Genomic DNA, 23,718 nt, shown 5'->3' with positions numbered 1-23,718 from the left:
AAGAGAGACGATTTATATTTGTATCGGTAGTGTTTTGGGAGCCAAGGTTCATGATGGACCACAGCTCCTGCTTAAACTCCTGTGTCCATCCTATAGAATCACCTGAAATTTTCTTTACCAGGTCTCTAATGCAGCTGGTTCTGCAAAGGAAAATTCAGGCACAAACTTCTGTTGCACTTCCACCTGAAAAGATCAAGATTGTGCATTTTTTTAGGTCCTTGGAGACAGCCTTAATTAGTCTGATCTTCTGCAGGAACTTTTAATTAAAGTAAAATGAGCAACAGCAGCATCTTAGCTTGCTGTTTGATATTTTGATATAGTTTCAAGCAGATACAAAACTCAGTCCACAAACTTATCCTCACAGTCAGCACAATCTGCTTGCAAATCTTGAGGTTTGCTGAACTGTTTCCACTTCAGGTGAAAAAAAAATCAATTTACAAAACAAAACGCCACTAAACAAAACTATGCTAAACTTAGGGTCTGTTCACAGAGTGGAACTAAACTCTACTTTACATATCCCGAAGCTAGCTCTAAATGTTGAGGAGTTTTTAGATCAAAATGGGCACGGATATTTAGACGTGCACAACCCAGCTTTTGCACCTGAATAAAGCTAGCCTTGCAAAAGAATTAGTTACTGTAGAGGACACGTTTTCTTTAAGGTTTCTGTCTGTATCATTAGAAAGTTGCTCTGTCTTGTACTTCTCTCATTTCTCGGGAAGCTTCCCTCAGCAGTCCCTGACTTGTTCCTTTGTAGACCAGAGTGCTCACAGAGCCGTTTCTCATGGGAAAGCATAATAATGTATGTAAACAATGATTGTTTACTGCTAAAGGAGAACTGACGAATCAGCTTGTAACACCATGGCTGCCTCTGCTAAAGAGAAGTATAAATGTATTGTGAACTCGGAATAAAACGGCTTCACTAGATCATATTGGTTGTGTGATGTCTGTATCCTCTGCAAAACACTGCACTGCTTACTCTTTGCCACCTCAGCCACTCCTTACACGTAGGGTGATCTTAAGGCAGTCACATGGATTATGGAGTTTGTGGCTGCTTTATATTAACACCACGGACAGCTGGAGTAGGCATATTTACCCAGTACATCACTACCATCCTACTCTCTCTGGGTTGGCTCACACAAGGCGCTGTATTCACAGAAGAAATAATTCTTCTGTTTCAGTGCCACTGGCAACCAGAAACCCTCTGCCCATCTGCCCCAAACCTCTGTGGCCACATAGCTAATGCAGGTGAAATAAAACAGGCACAGGCATGGGCTGCAGGGTAAACGGTGAGTCCAGCCCCTGCATGGTTCTGCCTCAATCCAGTTGGTGTCTTCCCACAGTGCAGCTTAGGGGAGGGAGGCTTTTTCCCTATGGGAAGCATGGGTGAGGCCACCTTGTTTGGGAGGAAAGAGCTATTTGAATGCATGGTGTGTGTGAGGAGGGGCACCACATCCTCTCTCTGGCTGGTTTGCTGGTTTTGCCACTGCTGCATGAGACACCCAGGCAAACCCCTGGGCACCAGCACAAGGAGGATTAAACTCCTCCCTTTGGGCTGTGAGTACTGCATGCTGCACTCTGTAGTGCAAGGAGATGCCAGAAAAGGTGGATCCTCCCAAATCCAAGCTCACAGAATATCACAATCAGTCACTGCACAGATCTTGCCACAGAGTTTTGCTTGCTGGTATCAGTGTCCTCACTTCCCTCTCAGTCTCTTCAGCGTAAACAAATCCTACAGAAACCAGAGCTTTCCTACAGACTCCACTTCTAATGCGCCTTTACACACCCACTGCAAACAGTGGAGTTACTCCAGACTCACGCACATATATCCTGGATTGCTGCCTGCTCCCAGCCGAGTTGCTCAAGTGAAGTCTCAGTGAGGTGTAAGGATTTTTTAAAGCACCTCCTGGACTGCATCAGCGATGAAGTTGTGTTTATAGGCTCGGTAGCCAAAGCCTGGGTTTGGGGAAAATGGGAATGAATAGGGAACGCATGCTTGGTGAAAGGGGGGGGTGGATTTCAAGGGTCACAGGCTGCAGAAAAGGGAACTCTCCCTGTGGACACCACACCATGAAGTCTGCTCAACCTCTGACTGGTAGAAACAAGGAAAAAGAAAAACATTCTCAATCTATCTCAGAAACTGCATATTTTTCTGCCTAGGCTGGAACGGCTCCTGACTTTGTCTCCTTGCCTATTTTAATTAATCCAGTTCAGATCGTCATTATTGGGAATGCAGTGTAGGAGAGGCACACAGACAAGAAGTCAGGCTGAAAGCACGGTAGAAATTTTTGGATTAATTGTATTTTTTCCACTGGAAAATACTGATTTTTTTCAAAGCTGACATTACTTTTAGAGAAGGTCGCTTTTGATTAATTTATTGACTCATAAAAAAATTGGAAGGAGTTCTGAAGTTGTCAAAACAAAGTGTTTTGATGTTCTCAAAGAAGAAAAAAATAATCTATTTTCCAGTTCAACTGACCTCTTGTTTGGAAATTGAAGCTAATTATCATGAAACTTTTCAAAAAGATGAATACTTTGAAATCAGATTTGGAAAGGAGACTAATCTCATGAGCATTGTTAGACTCTCACTTTCTAAGACAAGTTCCGGTGGAATCCTTTATGAAATCTCAGATGTTGGCACTTCCCTCACCTTGACTCAGGATGACACAGGAGAAAACCACCTTGTCCTGCTAGCTGGCATCATCTCTCAGCCAAGGAGGCAAAAGCTTTTCCTCTTTCCAGGTTCACAGCAAATGGACCAGAGCAGTAGAACCAGCATGACAGCAGCTGGCAGTGATAGACAAACAGCTCTGGGGGAACGTGGGACACAAGTTCCCAAAAAGATGGGTTTTCAGACAATCCTTTTGCTGTTGACCCCATCCTGAGCAGACCCTGTTCTGTAGAAGGGAAGGAGACCTCCATGCTCTGTCACACACAGTGAGGCTGCTCTTAACTAGGGGCCAACTGCAGCGGTTGGTCCAGGGATCTGCAGAGCTGCAGTCAGCTCCGAGCTTCCACAATTCAGAATGTAAAATACTTGTTTGAAGACCGGGTACCAAGGGCTCACTGGCACCTTTCGGATAAGAGATGCTCCTCGATGCTGCTGGCCCTTCGGTTCCTGCCTGTGGGTGACTGGTGCGCAGCAGGACAACAGCATCACTTGTTACATCTTCTTTCTTGGGCAGATGATTAACCTGAAGTGTAAAGGTGGTGTGAAAGTGTCTCTAGCTGAACAACTCATCTGAAAACTTGAGCTGCTCTTGTCAAGGCTGCAGAGATCCAGCCTTCTCCCCTCAGTCCCCAGCCCCAGCTGATAGCCAGAAGCCAGGCAACCCTCACAGGCTGAGGATCTGTGCTCAGCCTGGCTCGGCCGTGTTGACAGAGAATGGTCCACACTCTTCTTCTGGCATGGAACAGCTCCAGGCGAGCAGCAGAATGGATAGGAGCTGCCAGCCTCCCTGCTCTGTTCCAGACTGAAGAGAGCTGCTGAGCACACGTGGCCTCTGGGCTTTGTAATCTCTAGCCACAAAGCTCTCCTCTATATTGCATTTGTGCTTATTGGAAGCGATTACATTTTCCTGGAAGGCTTTGGCCCCTGGATGCTACCTGCAATGGCAACGCTCCTTCCCCAAACGGCTGCTGGCGGGAGGATTGGCAGAGTGACAGCCAGCAGGAGCTGGGAGCTCTCTGCCTTCGTGTCCTTGGAAGCAGCTGTGGAAGCTCCTGGCTCACAGGAAGGTCAGATGGGTGGAACGGTGCTCCAGGGCAGAAGAAGTGTTTCACTCCCAAGAGAAAGCATGCTGGGGATGAGTGCAGAGGGCGAGGAGGAAGAACGGTGCAGATGGTCTGCACTGGCTGTCTCGCCAGCCTGAGCCAAAAACCAGGATGGAGAATGTGACACCGTATTGCATCAGACATTTATGCAAAATTAGTGCTGTAGGACCAGCCAAGGTTCAGGGGTTTGAAGGCTTACTCAGAGCCAGGAAGGCTTCTCTGGACTTGCTTGGGACGTAGGTGGGTGAGCTATGGGACAGATCTCTAGCGCTTCATGCCGAACAGACTCACTGCTTGGCTTCGTGACCTGCAAAATCGCTGCAGCCCTTCTCAGGGAGTGAGTCTTGTCCCTCTCCAGCCCCACAGAAATCCCAGGAATGTCTCAGAATTCAGGCAAGTTCAGCTACCTGGCTAAACCATCTCATTAGCTTTATAGAGCCCAGGAACAGAAGAGAAACTCAACCCTTCTCTTTGTTTCATGGACCAGGGCCCCTGAGAAGTGTTATAGGAGAAATGACCCAGGGTGCTAGCAGCAGCTATGTACACATCTGTGAGGGGAATGGCTCGAGGCTGGAAAGAAGTTATTATTCTGGATGTTAGGACATGGATGTGACAAGCTTGAAGAAGTGAAGGTTACTTGTTGCGCAAAAGCTTGTTGCTCTGTCACTTCTATTGTTATCCCTCTGACATCTGGGTGTTTCTCTGCACCTATTTATAAGGAACACAATGAAGGTATGGATACGTCTAGCTGCCAGCATCTGAAATTGGAGATCAGAGAGTGAGCAGAGTTCACAAGTCATAACCAGTCAGCTGGGGTGTCGCAGAGGTTCTGTGATGGGGCTATTTCTGTTTAATCTCTTTATCAATATTAAAGACTATGGAGAGCTCCCTCAGTCCATTTGCAGGTGACATCAAGTTGGGCAGGACTATCAATCTGCTCAAGGAAAAGATGACTCTGAAGGGACTTCGGTGTGGTTGGACTCATGCGCTGAGGGCTACAGGATGGGGACCAACGCATATCAGCACTGGGTCCTGCACTCAGGTAACAACAACCCCATAAAGAAATGCAGGCTCATTACAAAAATGAACTTCAAAAGCTTTGTTATTGACACCAAACAATATTACATTACATTACTTATTCCTAGATTAACATGTTTCTAAAACTACGTCAATCAATTCCAAAGATTCCTGCTGTTTCTAGTCGGGCCCCAACTAACGTCCATCCCCTCAGCCGGCAGCCGGGGTGTTTGGTGGGCAGAAGCAGGTTGGGCAGTGGTGGGAGATTGGAGCTGGGTGGTGCGGTGGTGTTGGCCGGGGAGTGGCACCAGGTGCTGGTGGTCCATCCCTCGCCAGCTCTGGAGGGCAGGATGGAATCCAGTCATTCCTGGGCGCCTGCCCAGCATCGGGATTGGGCCACCAATCTGGTCGTGGAGGGGGCCCAATGAAGAGTGGGGCAGGAGGTGAGTGGTGCTGAGGTGGAGGTGAAGGACGAGCTGGAGCTGCCTCCTGGACTCCATCAGGGCTGTGGCTGTGGTGCCGTCTGGCTGGGGCTGGACCAGCACTGGTGCTTGGGGCATCGGGGTCAGCCCATGGATTGGTTGCTCTGAGGTTGGAGGCTGCGCAGTTCTGGGGTCCATTCTCCTCCTCTGCACCTCCTGCCACTGCCAGAGCATCACCTCATCTCTTCTTTGTGCATTTGCCCCCCTGCCTTGGGCTCCGTGGGGCTGCAGCTCGCTCTCGTTCCCCAGGGCTTTCCCTGCACATCCTGAGGAGGCTGGGCTGATCTCTGTGGAAGAAGGGGCTATAGAAGAAGTGCAGCTGCAGAAAAGAAAGGAGAAGAGTCAGTGCCATCATTCCTGGAAAGGGCAAAACCAAGACTCCCTAGTCAAGCATTTGCATCAAGAAAGACATGCCTGGCTGTGACAAAGGGCTCCCTGGGGCTTGGATACCTCCAGGTTTGGCTGAATAAAATGTTTGAATTGAGCTTCTTTAAGGAATGATCCACAACATTGTTCTCAGCATTTGGGAGCACAGAACTTAGGGTTTTTGAAAGAACCCCAAATACCACTGGTTTTCAGCCCCGTCAATGTGCAATCATCATGTTGGGAATAACATGATGCTGAGGTGTGTCTTGCCATCCTTCAGCAGATGCCACAAGGAGAATGGTACAACCAGATGCAGAGTGAGTACGAAAAGAGCCAGAAGCGATGGGACCGTGATGGTGTTTCACATCCCTAACCAAATCCCTCTGGTCAGCACTTCTGCATCGGCAAATTCCTGCATGGAGAATTCCTGACAATGACCCTGAGACCAAATTGGTCCATGTGCTCCCATCCCCATCCTCACTGGCTGCCTGGGAAAGGTCTATTTAATCGGAATGGGGCCCTCACCCCATCGACTTTCCTGAGGATTCTTTCGAGTGAGAGCGTTTGCTTGTCCCTGTCCAGTTCTCTTCTGTGATCCCAAAGTCTGTTGTAATCTGACAGTCAGCGCTACAAACAAGCAGCCAAACCCCTCTTCCCTCAGAGATGGGAAACTGCAGTCACAGATGACGCCGGCACCAGGAGAAGCCTTCGGGTCTGGGATAGGATTAAACACAGAGGACTTGCGAGCATCTGATTTCCACAAAATGACCCCATCCTCCTGATCTGGGTCACTTAAGGGAACTTTGTTCTGGCAGCCAATAGAGAAAATGGCAGCGTGACCACAAACCCATCCAGGCTGGGGGGAGGGACTCCAGCTCCCAACATGCCTTGAGGGAGGAAACCAGCTCCCAGCATTCTTTGGGGAGAATTTCTGAATCTGTTATCATGCTTTGGGGTGAGTGTCTGAATCTGTCACTGTGCTTTGGGGAGAGGGTCTCAAGCTGTCACCGTGCTTTGGGGAGCCAGCGTGGTGGAGGGGGAGCCGGGCCCAGGGGGGAGCGGGCCCTGAGCCCAGGGGAGCAGCTTCTACGGGCAGGGGCACAGCAGGGACCGACCTGCGGTGCTTGAGGGGTCTGTGCTTCCCAGGGCATCCTGCAAGGACTGGGGGGAACAGGCTTTCCCAGGGCACAAAGGTGCTTTTCCGAGGCCCTGCCAGGAAGGAAAGAGCCCGCTCTACAGTTTCCCCTGTCTGTAGAGCGAACCCGAGCCCTCGTTGCCCCCAGGGATGGCCCCATGGGGCTCAGGGAGGGCTGAGGGGCAGGGGGGCGTCACTGTCGCGGTGTGCAGTGCTGCCCCATGGGGCACAGACGTGTCCTTGCCCAGCTGTGGGGCCGGAGCCCCGATGATAGCCCTGGTCTGGCAGCACTGCATGGCATTGCCCCCAGGCCGTCCTAGCAGCGTGATCCCCTCGGCAAGGGGCAGGGGAGGCTGTGCCAGGGTGTCCATTGTCTCCTCAAGCACAAGACTTGGTCCTGTGCACATGATGGGGTGCAACTGGGTCTGTGTGTCTGTTTATCAAAGGTGTAAATGCTCCTGTATAGTATTCTCCTTCAGCTTATTCTGGCTGTGGGCTTGTTCCATGCAGAGGCCTCTCCAGCGGGCAAGGAGGTGGCAGGACTTTTTATTATAAACATTTTTTTTTTCCCTGTGGCCTTATAATGCAGTGCAGAGGATCTGTAGCAAATAAAGACCTGGCTGCACTCAGCCTCCTGTGTTCTCTGTGCGGCTCAGGATGGGCAGGACCCACTGTCTCCCACCACCAGGCTGAGTCCTGTCTCCAGGTTGTGTCCCCTCTGCTCCTGAGCAAGGAGAATATGACAGGCTTGCCTGGGGTGGTGGTGGAGGGCATTGTGTGACAAACTCGCCAGCTGAAGAAGGAGATGTTTGTGATGGGCAGCCTTCTAGGAGCTCATGCCAGGCAGCTGGGGTTAGGCTTGGCATTTTGGAATGATGTAATTTGTTAATTCAATTACATGAAAGCTAGGTCCCTTGCAGCGATGGCTGGGAGAACTCATCCACAAGTTGACACACTGTGTGGGCTTCCCAATTGCCTCTCCAAATGCTCGCTGTGAAAAAGAAAATGCCCCCTTCCCAGTGACTGCAGATCTGGTTGATGATAAGAAAACACTTGGTGATGTATCTTTCTTAATCACCATACAGAGTATTTGAGGGGTTGGGCTTTTATGATGCTTTTGTCTAAAACCTCCTTTATTTCACAGAGTTTTCTTTGCTGTGTCCTACTCCCAGTCACTTGTTCCTGGAGAGGCTCCTGTGTCATCAGGTGGTTCATCGTTGGACACCTCTTCTACAAGGTTAGAGGGGACGAATCCTCTGGTGCCGTCTGTCAGCTCTCCCACATACCAACCACCTTCATCCACATCTCCAAAGATGTAAACACATTGTCCAGCAACAAGAGGAAGCTCCAGTTCCGGCTGCTCATTTGGACCATTGAAAGGATCATAGCTGTATCGAGCTATGAATGCTCGAAGCTTTGCTGGCTGTTTTCTCATAGCCTCCAGGAGGATGGACTCCGTGTCTGCTGCCAGGGTATCCTGGGGCAGCCTGGAAGTTAAGTGGTTGGATCTTTCCAGCTGTTCCAGTTCCGGAAAGAGCTGCTGCCATTGTTCATTAGGCTTCAGAAAGCCATCATTCAGTTCACTCAGCTGGGCTTGAACCACCAGCAGGGTTCCTTTCTGTTCCCTGCTTTCTTCTGTCTGAGCCCTCTGCAAACACGCGCCTTCTGATTTCCTCTGGAGTGATAACTTTGTGTCCTCATGCTCCTTCTCCAGTTGTTGATTCTTTCAAGTCCTGCTCTGCCTCTTCCAGCACCCCTGCCACCTGCATGAGTTTCATTTTCAGGTCAGCATTTTCAGCAAGAACCTCATCTATCAAATCCATCTGGCTACGGAGATGAGCATTTTCTTCAGCCAGGTGGGTGTTTGCAATTTTCATCTCCATGAGCTGCATCTTCAACACCACATGCATTTGGCAGTAGGTGCTGCCATAGGCGTCCTCTTCACCTGCAGCCACTTGGGCCCAAAGCTCCTGAGGAACCTCCTTTGTGAAATCGCCCTGGTTGTCCTGTGAAGCTCCAGTTGCTTCTGCTCCTACAAGCTAAGGGCAAATATTCTCTTAGATCTCAAGGCCAAGGCTCACCCTGCATCGTTCCTGCAAAGGATCAGGGGCAGAAGGCCAAGGAATCGTAGAACCACAGATTCATAGAACAGTTTGGGTTGGAAGGGACCTTAAATACCATCTAGTTCCAGCCCCTGTGCGATGGGTATGGACAGAATCACCTCCCGTGAACACACTTCTTTTGATGCAGGCCAGGACACGGTTGGCTTTCTGGCCTGCAAGCACACATTGTCAGCTCACAGAATCATAGAATCAGAGAATCACCAGATTGGAAGAGGCCCACCAGATCATCTAGTCCAACCATTCATATCAAACACTAAACCATGTCCCTCAGCACCTCGTCCACCCGTCCCTTAAACCCCTCCAGGGAAGGTGACTCAACCACCTCCCTGGGCAGCCTGTTCCAGTGCCCAATGACCCTTTCTGTGAAAAAAATTTTCCTAATGTCCAGCCTAAACCTCCCCTGGTGGAGCTTAAGGCCATTCCCTCTTTTCCTGTCCCCTGTCACCTGGGAGAAGAGCCCAGCTCCCTCCTCTCTACAACCTCCTTTCAGGTAGTTGCAGAGAGCAATGAGGTCTCCCCTCAGCCTCCTCTTCTCCAGGCTAAACACCCCCAGCTCTCTCAGCCGCTCCTCATAACGCCTGTTCTCCAGCCCCTTCACCAGCCTCGTTGCTCTTCTCTGGACTCGCTCCAGAGCCTCAACATCCTTCTTGTGGTGAGGGGCCCAGAACTGAACACAGGATTCCAGGAGCGGTCTCACCAGTGCTGAGTCCAGAGGGAGAAGAACCTCCCTGGACCTGCTGGCCACGCTGTTTCTGATCCAAGCCAAGATGCCATTGGCCTTCTTGGCCACCTGGGCACACTGCTGGCTCATGGTCAGTCGCTGTCAACCAACACCCCCAGGTCCTTCTCCTCCAGGCAGTTTCCAGCCAGACTTCTCCTAGTCTGGAGCTGCTCAGGGTTGTTGTGCCCCAAGTGCAGGACCCGGCATTTGGCCTTGTTAAACCTCATGCCGTCGGTCTCAGCCCAGTGGTCCAGCCTGTTCGGATCCCTTTGGAGCCTCCCGACCCTCCAGCAGATCGACACTTCCACCCAGCTTAGTGTCGTCTGCAAACTTGCTAAGGGTGCACTCGATGCCTTCATCCAGGTCATTGATAAAGACACTGAACAGGGCTGGACCCAGCCCTGAGCCCTGGGGACACCACTTGTCACTGGCCTCCAGCTGGAGTTAACTCCATTTCCCACCACTCTCTGGGCCCTCCATCCAACCAGTGTTCCACCCAGGAGAGCGTGCGCCTGTCCAGGCCAGAGGTGACAGTTTCTGAAGCAGAATGCTGTGGGAAACTGTGTCAAAGGCTTTGCTGAAGTCCAGGAAGATCCATCCACAGCCTTTCCCTCATCCAGCAGCCGAGTCACTTTGTCATAGAAGGTGATCAGGTTAGTTTGGCAAGACCTGCCTTTCATGAGCCCATGTTGACTGGGCCTGATCACCCGGTTCTCCTGCATGTGCTTCATGATCGCACTCAAGATCACCTGTTCCATGACTTTCCCTGGCTCATGTTGAGCTTCTCATCAGCCAGCACCCCCAAGCCCTTCTCCTCGGGGCTGTTCTCTATCACATCATCTCCCATCCTGTACTGAAATCAGGGATTGCCCAACCCAGCTGTAGGACCTTATGCTTGGCCTTAGTCGATTGCTGCTGGCACGCAGCTGGCCCGGGCATGCCCAGGAGTTCCCTGCAGGGCACCGACCTGAGCAGCATTTACCTGAATGTGGTCAGGCTCCTGATGCGTTTCAGGGAATTGCTCCCACTGAAGGTGGAATTGTTTCTTCTCCCTCTTCAGTTCCTCCCAGGCTGTACCAAGCCTTTCCAGATCGAAGTGGAAGGAGACCTTCTGCAGCTGCAGCTCCTCTTGATCCCTTTTGAAGTCTGGCCATGCTCTGTGGAGCTGCTCATTTTGCTGGTCAAGGTGAGGCTTCATCACCACCAGCTCCTTCTCACACATTTCAAGTTCCTCCCTCCTGCTCTCTCTGTGGGAACCGGACATCATCGATTCTGCTGACAGCAGGGAGGTTTTTTTATGACCATTTCCCTGCTTCTTTTTATGAGAGTAGATCCAGCAGCAGCCAAGAAGTCCCACTGCTGCAGGTACAGCATCGAGCACCACTTCGTGGAAGCAGAAATGCATTTTGCAGACCCTGGGCTGATCTCTGGAAGGAGAAACAGAAACCGTGGTCAAACAATCATGCGGAAGGTTACAGGAAGGTTAAAGTTGATAAATGCCTTCAGGTATTTCTGTTTGCATGAACAGGATGGTTTTCCATCCTCTCTGGTAATTCCTATCTGCTCTCCCAGCAGAACACACAAAAAGAGCTCCAGCGATCCCTAGACACTGGTCACCAGGGTACTCATCACTTTCACTTCACCTCACCCTGATGCTGGAACCAATTTCCCCTTCTTTCTGTGAATTCTCTGGATGTTCCCGGCTTCCTGCACCCAGGACGGTCTGTTCTGGGGACCATCTGCTTCTTGTCTCCAACAGAAGAGAGATGAGGACAACTCCCAAGTGGCAGCCTCCATGCTCTGCATGGATAGACCCTGCAGCACTGCTGCTCCCTGCCTCCTCTGCCTCCTCCCTGGAAAGGTTGCGCTGTCAAATCTCAGAAGCAGTAGCAGTCGAGGCTGGAGTTGAAGTCCATCCTTACGGATCACAGAGCAAACAAGCAGGCAGCTAAATTGGAATGGAGCTTCAGCTGCCAGGCCAGGATGCCTCCGTACAAACCCTGCAGTCAGCAATGCAGCACTTGGGAAATAAATACGATCGGGGAGAGGGAGCACCGGGCGAGGCTGGCAGAGTTAAACCAGAAGGGGAAGCCTCTGGGCTCTGGATGTTTCCCAGCAGAATTTATCCAGAAAGCAGGAAAAGAAGAGCTGACAACACTGTGAAGAAATAGAGGCCCTTCCATGGAGATTAAAAATCGAGCAATGACTGCACAGAAGCAGACCTGACCTACCCTTCACGGAGACAGACTTTCAGTTCCAGTGGAACTGGCACCGGGCACTGCAACAGCAAAACCACAGCCAAAATGCTTTGGTTTTCACGCACTGAGAAAGGTGCAGGCAGCTCCCAGTGGCGAGACCACCTGCGTCCTCCAGATCGTCCTGGAGAGTGAATCCAGAGTGTGCTTTGCCCTTGACAGCAGAGATGTCTCCAAGGCAACAGGTCAGCATCACAGAGGATGATATCACAGAGGCCGTAGCCCGTGGCCAGCGTGCCACTGGCCCACAAGCCCGTGCATCCCACACTCCGGATCAGGAGTTGCTGCAGAGAGAGGAGCAGAGCCCCACAGCTCCGAGTCTGCTGGGTTAGAGGCACAGAACAGGCACCGCCTGGCCCTGACCATGCCGTGCGTCCACTACAAGTTCTTCTCCAGGCTGAACTATGATACCGTCACCTTCAGCGGCCTTGACATCTCCCTGGGAGACCTCAAGCGCCAGATTATGTCTCGGGAGAAGCTGAAGGCGTCCAGGTCTGACCTGCAGGTCTCCAATGCGCAGACTGGAGAAGGTGCGTTGGGCGGTGGGTGCAGGGCTCAGAGACCCCCAGCTGGCAGCATTGCAGATGCCCCACAGCAGCCACAGCTGTGGGAGCTGCTCTCTGCTCTTTGTGGGTCAGCCCCAGACAGTGTGAGTCAGCCTGGGGCCCATCCCACTGGAGGGGAAGGGGACGGGAGGGCAAGTGGTGCTGGGGATTAAGTGTGGTGGGAAGTGATGATGGGATTTGGCCATGACCAGGAGCTGTCACTTGTACTGTGTCCTCGCAGAGCTGTTCTTTCCTGATTGCTCTTCTGATCTCCAGATCTTTCCGTTACACACAGGGCAGGCATAGGAAAACACGTGGATGCTGGGCGACGGGGATTGTTCACAAAAGTTTTTGGCAATAAAGATAGAAGAAAAAACTAGACCAGGAATTTCTACCTCCATGGGGTGTTTGGAATTCTTACATGTGGACGTAAAGTGTTGGTTCTTTAGAAATTTGTCTTTGCAGGAGACCTGATGAGATGTTGCGATGACCTAGGAAACCAAATGGATTTTGGGTGAAAGAGGCCAACTTGTTCTGATTGTTGGGAGTCCTCTCACCTGCTCCTTTTCCCATCAGTCACCGCCCTTTCTCCTAGAGTTTGGAACTTCTCTATAGTCCATAGGCAGCTGCCGTGTGATTCCTGAGGGGGAAGAGCAGGAAATGGTTTCATCTCAATGATTACTCAGTTTTCTGAAGAAGCACTCTGTCATATGGAACTGACAGTGAAATGTGCATTTCAGTGCTGACCTGGTGTCTTCTGTGCAGGGTGTTTTGGTCTGAGAGAGGTTCCTGCTTGTAAGAACAATGTACTGAAAAATGGGGTACAAATTGTGAAATGTTCGTGTTTTGTGTGTGATCTCTAAGCAAGAGCACCCCAACAGCTTGGTTGGAGAGATGGTGCCTTTGGTTTTCAGCCCTTCCTTCTGATTCAGCGTTCAAAGGTCAGAGCTTTCAGTATTCCAAACAGTGGAGCAGATCCCAGGGAATGGCTGCTGACGGTGCTTTTAAATATTCCATCACATCCAGCCCGTGTGATTGCAGCATAAAAACTGTTCTTCTGGAGTGCGCTTTGCATTTCAAGCCAAAGCAGTTTCAAGTCCAAGAGTCTCAGGCTGTTGTTTTCTTTGGGCTCTGTGTAAATATTGTCAAAAGGCTTTCCTCGTGCTGAGATGAAGGTGGTGTAAGCTAAGGCAAATCCTGCAGAGCTTCAGGCCCACACCATTCCCTAAAGGCTTTTAGAGGCTCTCAACATCAGTGATTGCATTTGATTCTCTCTGCTCTGCAAAATGTGAACGGGAAGAACTCATGGTGTTTAACTGGGACAGCTGATTGCCTGAAGCTCATAGAACTCACCCAAGGTGGCATCAAATTGTGCTTCTCTGTCAGTAAAGGGGTTCTCTGCCATGCTCTGGAATTGCACAATAATAGACATTCGTACCACCTGACTGATTTTTTCTCTGTGTTTATGTTGCTTTCAGAATACACAGATGAGAACACCCTGGTTCCCAGGAACTCATCGGTCATCGTTAGAAGAATCCCTGCTGGAGGAGTTAAAGCTGCCAGCAAGCCCTCTGTTCCGTGAGTTTCCCTACAGCCTTGGGTTCTTTGTAGTGGTTTCCTTGTTACCTTTCTGTATGGAGATTAGTTTCCAGAGACGCTCACACTATGTCTTTCTTTTTAAAGCTGCGGTTAATTGCTGCTGTTATGCGGTAGATTTTAATGGATCTCTCCCAAAGCAGACTTACATTTTTAGTCCTGCTGGGGCATGGGGTGCCAACTCCATCAATGGTGACTTTTAAGATGGTTGTGTTGGATTGGCTCTTGGGATTGGTTGTTCTGAGACCCAATTGGTAGATCCTGTTTCCTCTGCCTGGAGGGGTTCCTTATTATGTGTCTTGGCTTTCTTGCTTTTATAGTACAGACAGGATGGCATTTGAGTGCCTCCTTGCTATTTGTTCCCATCTCAGAAGAGTCTGATAGTCGTGTTTGGCTATTTCTGCACCAGGAGGAGGGGGTAGGGTATTCCTACACCCCAAAGCAGGGGAGTAGAGAAAAGACCAAGGGCTGCCAGCTGGTGAACAACGCAAACACAAAGTTTCATTCCTAAGGCATTCCAGTGAGTTCCCTAAAGACAATATGGTTTAGACAAAAGAAACATCATCCTTAAGTCTTTTGCCTTTTGTGCCAGTATGATAGAGGAGTAGGGAATTCTGTCCGAGCTTGAAAATCACTGAGCAGTTTAGCACCTTGACAAATTCTCCTGGTTATCTTCCTTGGACTTTTTTTACCCTGAGCTGACATCTGTGCTCCAGGTTTTAATTCTTTATTCCTGAGATTTACGGAGGACAGAGAATTGTGTTATTGATTGCAATTACAGATGTTCAGGACTGAGTATCAGATTATTGCTGTCAGTGATGCATTCACAGAGCCCGGTTCTACCTCAGCGACACCAGCAGGGTTTGGATGGTCCTGTTTCCCAGCCTTTTGACAAATCCCCCCTTTCCAGCACAGCCGGGAGATAATTTTAGCTTGCGGTTTTGCCATGTCTTAGTGGTGTCGGTTCTCAATCAATGAACTCTAGAGATGCTGGTCTCTGGATGTAAACTGGGGGCCTGTCACTGCAGTGGTTGTTGCAAGGCTTTCAGGCACTCCCTAGGAAATCTCAACACTGCAGTGTTTTGCTTATAAAGAGAGCCTGGCTCTAGGGTTCATTTCAACACGCGTACTCAGCGCTGTCCTGTCTGTGCATCCTCTGGGTCTGGTTGGATGGTCTCTCTCCGGGTCCTGCAGTGCTGCCCTAAAATGCAAGAAGAGGCGCTGCTGGCATCAAAAGTGGCTTTGTTCACGTAGCAAACTTGCACTTGGAAGTGTCCAGACCACCACTGCTGCTTCTTAGAAACTAAAGGGCTCTGCCTGGTACCTCTTTGTAATGGTTGATGATTTGAGAACACAAGCTGTCATAGAGACTTCATGGTTTCGCTATTAATGTAGCAGAGAGAAAACACTGGAGGGCTTCCTCTTGCACTGTTGTCTTCTGAGTCTGTCAGTCTCAGAGCCATTAGTGAAAAGCCAGAAATGGCACTTGGGTTTGTTTTGGTTTTTAGTTGCACTGAATGCACCAAGAGAGAACAGTTTCTGCATGTGAATGAATTTCCACATTCCCTGAATCATCAGAACATAGTGTTTGATGCTCAGGTTTCATAATGGGTATTCACTGCTATATGTTGGGTACAAGCGTGTACTTAATTTTAAGATCTGATCTCCTTTCTTTCTTCTTTCTAGAAGTGGAACGGAGCCAGTACGTGGAACACCAAAAGCAGTATGTAAAAACACAGCCTCGCACTTCTCTCCGCATTGATTTCTAAATAATGAAGCCTTGTAGGAATTCTCCAAGCATGAACTTATTATATTTTCCAGTAAAACACAGAATATGTTGTAAATAGAATAGATTGGATTCAGCACTGCAGAAATGGAGAAACGCCATCATTTGCACCATTCACATGTGAATAGTGGCATTTGTGGCTGGCAATGTGACAATGCATTGTATTTCACCCAGAATATGCTGGAATATTCCTTGTATGGCTCTATGTCACATGGGGAATGTGCAATTGTGTTTAGGTCTTGCAGGTTCAAGGTTTGCACAGCTGAACACAGTCCCATGCTCTGCGTCTGTCTGTCTGCATCTGTCTGTCTGTACAGCTTCTGCTGTTATTTTTTTCCTGGCCACTCAGATGGTTTGGAGTGGTCTTTTGCCATTTGCACACTGTATCACTCAGCTTTTGGTTTTCAAGACTACTTTTGCATGATGGTTTTTGAAGAGGATAACAAACCCCACAGAGGAGCAGTTCTTGCTGCATTGATGCTATTTTGCCTTAGTTCACCAGCGTGTGTTGAAACACCAATCCCATGTCTGTAAACAAATAAACGGAACTATTTTTAAAAATACATTTTAGCTGAAAATTGGCAGCTGCCTCTCCCCTTCGACTCCAATGCTGCTGTGAGCATTTGAAAGGCATCCCTCTCTGAGCTGTTGTGGAGCAATGAGCTGATCTGAAGCTGGTGTGCTTATTTCAGCCTCTTCTTATTAACCTCACAGCACTCTTAACGCTGCCAGAGGTTTGGGCTTTGTTGTGAACAAATACAAATGACGCCAGGCTGGAAATGCCTCTTTCAGTCCCACGCAGAGGATACAATGCAGGCTTTCAGAGCAGAGCAAAGGTTCTCTGTGGCTGTGTTTGCGTAGTAGAATTTGACTCTGTGTTTGATTTTCTTGACACAGGTTTATGACTCCTTGGCACCGATGGCTTTGGCCAAACTGATTAAGGTACATAGAGAATATTCTCATTAAAGGCTAAAAAAAGAGGTTTTGCTTCATATTTTTAGATCTGATACTGTGCTCTGTCACTGAGAACTACTGCAATGTGCACAAAACTTTTTTTATGATTAAATTTATGTGTTTTACCTTTACAATGAGTGTCTGTTCTGATCCTGCCCTGTAACAAGCAGTTCCCAAACTGGGAAGAGAGAGGGGGAGAACCTTCTCAGCCTCAATGTTGTGTCTTCATTAGTTTCATTGATTTTGCGTTGTAGACGAGCCCAGTTGTTACAGCAGAATTGAATTGGTGTGAGTGATGGACATTTTGGGGGCAGGGACACTGCCCAGCCAGAATAGAAGCGTTGCTGGAGCTTGGACAATGGCCTGGCTATTTCTGAATTTCTAGTCATGACAGTTCTAGATCCCTTCTTGGAATGTGCCATGATTTCATCAGTTGTAGGACACAAACTGCAGACAAGGCAATGGGATTTGTGTGGCCGTGCACTCTTTGAATGGTGTCCCTGTCCCTCCTTGTTCTCAGGAATGCACCAGTGTGTGTGTGGCACGTAAGCAAATGTGACAGCAGCCGAGTTTTGCTGTGCAGCCAATTGTGGTTTTTGCTCTACCAAGTGTGACTTTGTCTGGGGCAGCACCAGTGATCGCTCTGCAAGAGCAGGCGCAGGGCTGGCACGTTAAATGACGAGTCTGTCGGGTTGCAGAGATGGGAGAAGGCAGAGTTCAATGCAGAGGAGTGTTCCTCCTGCTGAATAGAAAGTTAATTCCAAGCCTGAGAAATCTCCTCCCACTGGAAACTTCTTCCCTCTCTCACTGCAGAAATGAATTGGGGTACATTTTGGGGAAAAGAACAAAATTAATTATTTCAGAAAAATATAGGAGCGCAAGATAAAGCAGCTAAACCCTGTGAGTGCCTCTGCCCTCTCGAGCACGAGCTGGCTCAGTGAGGAAGCAATGGGTTGTAAAAGGCCAATGGCACCTTGGCTTGGATCAGAAACGGCATGACCAGCAGCTCCAGGGAGGTTCTTCTCCCTCTGGACTCAGCACTGGTGAGACCGCTCCTCAAATCCTGTGTTCAGTTCTGGGCCCCTCACCACAGGAAGGATGTTGAGGCTCTGGAGCGAGTTCAGAGAAGAGCAACGAAGCTGGTGAAGGGGCTGGAGAACAGGCCTTATGAGGAACGGCTGAGAGAGCTGGGGGTGTTTAGCCTGGAGAAGAGGAGGCTGAGGGGAGACCTCATTGCTCTCTACAACTCCCTGAAAAGAGGTTGTAGAGAGGAGGGAGCTGGGCTCTTCTCCCAGGTGACAGGGGACAGGAAAAGAGGGAATGGCCTTAAGCTCCACCAGGGGAGGTTTAGGCTGGACATCAGGAAAAAAAAATTCATAGAAAGGGTCATTGGGCACTGGAACAGGCTGCCCAGGGAGGTGGTTGAGTCACCTTCCCTGGAGGTACTTAAAGAATGGGTGGATGAGGTTCTGAGGGGCATGGTTTAGTCATTGATAGAAATGGTTGGACTTGAGGATCCTGTGGGTCATTTACAATCTAGTGTTTCTGTGATTCTGTTACAAGATTTTTGTTTTCTATTCTTCTCTATTCAATGCCAGCTTTGAATGTGGGTCTACTCCTAGTTATTCTTTATGGGTTTGGATGTGTTGTGTAAACCTTTTTTGTTCAAACACATCAGTCAAGTACCTTTAAGGACTCCTGTCAGTGTTATTGGAATGATTTCATAGATGTTGATCTGGATTCTGTTACTGCTGAGGGAAAACAATGTCTATGAACCAACAAGGTGTAAAATGTTGAAAGGTGTTGCTTGCTTTTGTGAGTGAATGTAGACAGAAACAAAACCCAGAGTGGTGGGTCTGAACGAGCGGTATTTGAATGTCCAGCTGATACGCAGTCACGCCCTTAGACCCTGCTTGTACTTGGACTAGTGTGTAATAAAAACAACTTTTGAATACATAAGCCTTTAAGGAACCAGCTGGCTTCAACAAGTGGAAGACCCAGATCTGCGTAAGGTTCCTGTTACGCTTTGTGTGTGAAAAGGACACACTCAGCTGGAAACAGGCCAGGTTCTGTTGTCCGTAGTTAAATTACTGAATAGGATGAAGTTCATAGAGGAGATGTGCACCACCTGCAGCACCTGTTGGGCAAATTTCTACTGAAAGGAACTTTTGTCTTGCTGAGGATTGTAAAATGTTTGATTCCTTTTAATGCTGCCATGTCTGAAGCTGAATTCTGGCAAGGGAAACGACTCCCTCGACTCCTCGGTTGTGTCCTTTGAATGCTGCAAAATGTAAATACTGACACTTGCATGCATCTTTCTGGGTTAAATGGTGCAGTGGATGTCTGCTCCCTCAGACAGTCTGGATCTGAACAGTCAGTGTGAAAGTACTGGATGGTATCATGTTCTCCATACGTAGCTCCAGTCCTCTTGGAAGAAACCAGGGTTAGTCACACAAGTCTTTATGGATGGGGCAAACCCAGCCTGAGGTCCTGAGTGTCCAAGGATTCTCTTTGCCCGTAGGTGAGCAGAAATAGAACCATCATGAAATGGTTTGAGGGCTCCCAGAACATCTTCAGGATATCTCTCTTGTATGTCAGCAGCTGTTTCCACACAACTTCATCTCACGCTGTGCTGCTCTTTACGGGGGGGGTGAGTTGTGCTGGCTTTGTCCGTGTGGGTTTAAAATGTGTCTCTAACGTGTGTCCAATGATTCCTTATTTCACAGACGGCCAACCTAGCCGGCGCTGACGCATCTGAAGAAGATAAAATAAAAGCGATGATGATCCAGTCTTGCCAGGACTGTGACCCCATCAAGTAGGTGTTGATAATGTCCAATCTGTCCTTTGAAGATGATGTAAAAATGGTAGAGATCTTTGTTTGATGAGAACAGACACATACATAGCCATGTTTTCTTTTCTTCCCCTAACCTTTTAGTTACGTGAAGACACCTCTGTCATCAAATACTTGGTTCCATTGTGGAAAACCTGGCCACTCCATCAGGAACGGCCCAGACGATGGGGTAAGACTGCGGGGCACTTCTGGGGTCACTGAGCTTTGGATTTTCTTACCCAGGCAGGGAGGAAACAAACCCATGACCTGTTCTCGTAAGAACTGTGTCTCCTGGGGTTGAGGACAGAGGTTACACAGAGATGCTGCAGAGCCCTTCAAAATTCAAGGGATACCTTGAACCTTTATTCCACATATCGTTCTGTGAGCTTTCATGGGGTTCTTAATCTATTTCCATATTCCTGGAAATATGTCTGGTTTTACCTCTTTAATTACACTTCAGGGGTTTTAATATTTGTTGTAAAGCCAAGATGCTTCTGTTGACCCCGTGAACTGAATATTTGCATGTTTTAATTACCCAAGTCTCTGGGTGAGTGTTGGTGCCCTTGCACATCAGTCACTGACTGCAAATGCATGAGGTGTGACTTCAGCCTTCGTACAGAGTTGGGGGATATCAGTCCCTCCAGGGACGGATTCAGAGCCCCGGTTTCAGCTCTTGCTCAGAACTGCGCTGTGAAGGAGGAGCGGGTTTGTGTCTCTGCTCTGAGGGGATGATGAGCTGAGGAATATTTCACCCTTAAGAACATGACATTAAGCCAAGGAACTCGACTGAGTTCAAAACACTGCTCAGGCCTTGGGAACGTCGTGTCTGTTACTACATTCAGGAAAAGAGGTCTTTCAGTCTCACAACCCTTGTGCTGTGTAAAAGGAGAGGATTAAGGGCCTTTGCTGCTGGCAGTAATCGTTGAAATATCATTGGCAGCATGAGTCATAAGACGAGATCTGTCTGCACTTCTGTTCTGAACAGGGCAGACATCCTGGGTCTGTTCCCAGAATGAAGAAGTGCACAGGAATTCCAAGGAGTTTCCTGATGGAGGTGGAGGATCCCAACACAAAGGGGGCTATGCTGACAAACACTGGGAAATACGTCATCCCAATCCTTAATGCGTAAGTAGGGAATTGATTGGACTGAGCAAAAGGGGAGGAGAGAAACAACGTGCAAATGTCTGAGTGGGAACACACCCGAGCTGGCCAGCGTCTGTAATCGCAGGGGAGGAAGCATTGGCATTGTCTCTTAACCTGGGAACCTGGGACACCTTCTGATCTTACAGGCACAGGGGCTGCTGTGGCTGCCCTGGGTGCTGGGTAAACTCGTGGAGCACTGAGGATTATTTCTGCAAAACATGCCAGTGATGCTCACAGTGCAGTCGCTCTCTGGGAAAGTGCATTTTACTTCTGGTTGGTGTTTCAAAGGCATCTTGCAAAATGTAACAAAGGGCTACTGGACTGAGATTGCCTCTCCCTCTGGCTTCTGTCAGATCCCACATTGAAACAGGCTGAACTGCTTTTGCTTCTCCTTGGTGGAGAGTTCTGCAGAGGGAGAACAGTTCCTGGCTCCATGTTCTAGTGCTTAGGCTCTACAAGAGGAGGAGAAGCTGACTGCCTGTGTTTTTGCAGGCTGATGTGGAGAGACTAGAATTCTATCCATTCTCTTCCTTTGATAAATGCAGAGCTTGAGGAAGTTTTCCTTTACCTCTCTAGAACCTTTTTCTTTTTCCTCCTCCACCTCCTCCAGGGAAGCTTATGCCAGAGAGAAGAAGAAAAAGCCTCCCTTGCTACCGGTGGAGCCATCCTCCACCTCCTCAGATCCTGTTCCAGAGGAACAGCCACCGCTGACACCTCCACCTCCTGCCCTCGTGGCTTTCAGACCTCCTGCTGCTCTGGTGAGTGTCCCTGGACTTTCTCCATCTTCCTCTCGGTCAGTTGGAAAGGCATAGAAGTTTTATTTCAACACATGCAGTTATTCTTGTATTTCAGCAGAGCTTGTTTTCCAACTGTGTGCATTTATTCTCAAGGGCTCTCCTGTCCAACTCCAACCAGCAGCATCAGCACCGGTTCTCCCAGGCCCCCAAGGACAATCCATGCCCACAGCTGGTGAGTGACCATCACTGCAGGATTGCTGTAAAAACATTATCTTCAGTTCAAATGAATGAGATCTTGTTCTTTTTCCTCTTCCCAAAGCTCATCCCAAGCAAGGCAGGAGAAGGTGCCCAGCAGGTGGAAGAGCAGGCTGGGAACCGTGAGTACCTACAGACCCTCACTCTCTTACTGTTTGTATCCTGTGACAGGAGGCCATAAGACAGAGCCTCTGCCACAGCTGATTTACAAGGGAATAATTGTGCACAGTTGTGGAGAATGCAAGTGGTGATTAACTTTTAAATGGCTTAACTGGAATTGGCTTTCAAAGAGAGAAGGTGTGCTTGCAGTAAGAGTATTCAAGCTAAACCTCCAGTGCAGGACTGAAAGGAGGGCTCTGGAAAATGAAGGCTTTTTGAGGAAAACATCATTACTTATAAAAACTACCTATAATTAAAGGATGAGATGGAAAGCCACGCCTTTGAATACTGGCTCAATAGGGCAGAAGATATCAATCTCCCGATCAATCACTTGGTTGATACCGATTGAGCAGATACTTGGAAAAGTCTATGCTGTTCTTTTACGAACATTTTTGAATGTCTTCAATTCAGCTGTTTCAAATGGCTAAGGTGCTTTCTCTCCCCTGGAGACAGAGGGTCTGGTTTATCTCTTTATATACTTGTGATCTCCCCTATGCTAAGTACAGGGGGAGGATCCTGTCCCTGGTCCTGCTGGCCACAGCGTGGCTGATGCAAGCCAGGATGCTGTTTCCCTTCCTTCTCCAGTGACAGGACACTGGATACGTAAAGAAGAGGATGTATTTTTCCAAATGAAATTGCGTTGTTGTTCATTTTTGTGTTCTGATAGCGGGTTGGGCTGCAGTTGCACTAACATGTGTCTGACATAAGCACAAGCAACTCAGTCTTTTTCCCAAAATTATTTTGTTGCAGAGGGTAAACATACCAAACTGAAACCGGGTAATTGTTATCCTAAACCTTTCCCTAAAAGTGGTAGGAATTCTAAACTGTTTTTGCTTGAACAGGATCTTCCCCTTTGGCATTTGCAGGCAGGGAACACATTCTCATACTGGCCAGGCTTTTTTCCTTGGTGGCTTTTTGTAATACAGGTCCAACTTGTTTTAACAGGGAAACAAAGATGTCCAAACTTGACAAATTTACAAATGAGTTTCGTGAGGAACCAATGGAATATGAAAAGATTCCAAAGGCGTGGAAACATTAAGTTTGCAGGTAACTACTTTCTGTGTCCATAACAGAAAGGCAGAGTTTCTGGAAGAATCAGGAAGAGCCCTACTCTGCCTCTCGATCATGAGATGGAGTGGATGATCCAAGGGATTAGCAGGGACAGGCATTTCCTATGGAGGTTGCCAGCTCAAACGCGGCAGATGACGGCTGACAGAGAGTTAGAACATGGCAGCGGTTGTTAAGGAGCAGGAATCTTCTTTTCCTGAGTCTTCTCTGTAACAACTAGCAATAGCTGGAACCTGAACAGGGGCAGTTGATGCATTTCCTGTGTCTGCCTATGACCTCAAAGTGCTTTGGAGGAATCACGTGAGAGAAATCCTCTTCATCTCCCTTTATCTCCCGTGGTTCTCTGCTGCTGTGTCTTGTAAGCAGAAACTGAAATGTTATCGAGTTCTTCAGTTGGCAGCTGCGCTACGTCAGTAGCTTTCACAGAGCCACATGGAGAGAATAAAAGATGAAACATGGGAGGAAAAAAATGAGGAGAGGAACTCTTTGGAATTAACTTTTTTTTTTTGTCTGTTGTTTTTTTTTTTTAAGGTCCAAGTCTCCCTCCAGCATTTCATCTCTCTCCAGAGGTTCATATTCCTGCTCTGAGTTCAGACCAGGTTCTCCCTGCAGTCACTCCTACTCCTGAGCTTTCAGTTGTTCCGAATCTCATTCCAACTCACCATCTCCACTGTATCGTTGCAGGGGTAAAGGTCACAAATCTGGCACCAGGTCCAGAACCCGTGGTGATCCCTGTTCAAGATCAAGGTCATCCCCCTACAGAAGACACCGTTCA

The 23,718-nt window shown here is 48.7% G+C and overlaps 2 protein-coding genes across 2 annotated transcripts; both read left to right on the top strand.

The window, feature by feature from the left end:
• Window positions 1-12,234: 12,234 nt before the first annotated feature.
• Window positions 12,235-15,773, top strand: LOC138725307 (E3 ubiquitin-protein ligase RBBP6-like). The gene is made up of 3 exons (XM_069866103.1): window positions 12,235-12,400; window positions 13,894-13,993; window positions 15,698-15,773. The coding sequence occupies exons 1-3, from the start codon at window positions 12,235-12,237 to the stop codon at window positions 15,771-15,773; spliced, it is 342 nt and encodes a 113-aa protein (XP_069722204.1).
• Window positions 15,774-15,884: 111 nt separating this feature from the next.
• Window positions 15,885-22,914, top strand: LOC138725143 (E3 ubiquitin-protein ligase RBBP6-like). Its single transcript, XM_069865744.1, has 8 exons — window positions 15,885-15,917; window positions 16,662-16,739; window positions 19,478-19,566; window positions 19,687-19,771; window positions 20,567-20,706; window positions 21,335-21,482; window positions 21,781-21,838; window positions 22,802-22,914. The coding sequence occupies exons 1-8, from the start codon at window positions 15,885-15,887 to the stop codon at window positions 22,912-22,914; spliced, it is 744 nt and encodes a 247-aa protein (XP_069721845.1).
• Window positions 22,915-23,718: the final 804 nt, after the last annotated feature.

This window comes from Phaenicophaeus curvirostris, chromosome 11 (assembly GCF_032191515.1).
Source record: "Phaenicophaeus curvirostris isolate KB17595 chromosome 11, BPBGC_Pcur_1.0, whole genome shotgun sequence".
In the NCBI taxonomy this organism is placed as follows: Eukaryota; Metazoa; Chordata; class Aves; order Cuculiformes; family Cuculidae; genus Phaenicophaeus; species Phaenicophaeus curvirostris.
The sequence above is the reverse complement of the archived record's forward strand: the minus strand, read 5'-3'. Positions and strand labels throughout refer to the sequence as shown.

Coding starts and splice junctions, on each gene's coding strand:
- LOC138725307 (XM_069866103.1), top strand. CDS start 12,235: ATGCCGTGCGTCCACTACAAGTTCTTCTCCAGGCTGAACTATGATACC. Junction 12,401..13,893: donor CAATGCGCAGACTGGAGAAG/GTGCGTTGGGCG, acceptor TGTTGCTTTCAG/AATACACAGATGAGAACACC. Junction 13,994..15,697: donor GCCAGCAAGCCCTCTGTTCC/GTGAGTTTCCCT, acceptor TCTTCTTTCTAG/AAGTGGAACGGAGCCAGTAC.
- LOC138725143 (XM_069865744.1), top strand. CDS start 15,885: ATGGAGAAACGCCATCATTTGCACCATTCACAT. Junction 19,772..20,566: donor GGAACGGCCCAGACGATGGG/GTAAGACTGCGG, acceptor TGTTCTGAACAG/GGCAGACATCCTGGGTCTGT. Junction 21,839..22,801: donor GGAAGAGCAGGCTGGGAACC/GTGAGTACCTAC, acceptor TTTGTAATACAG/GTCCAACTTGTTTTAACAGG.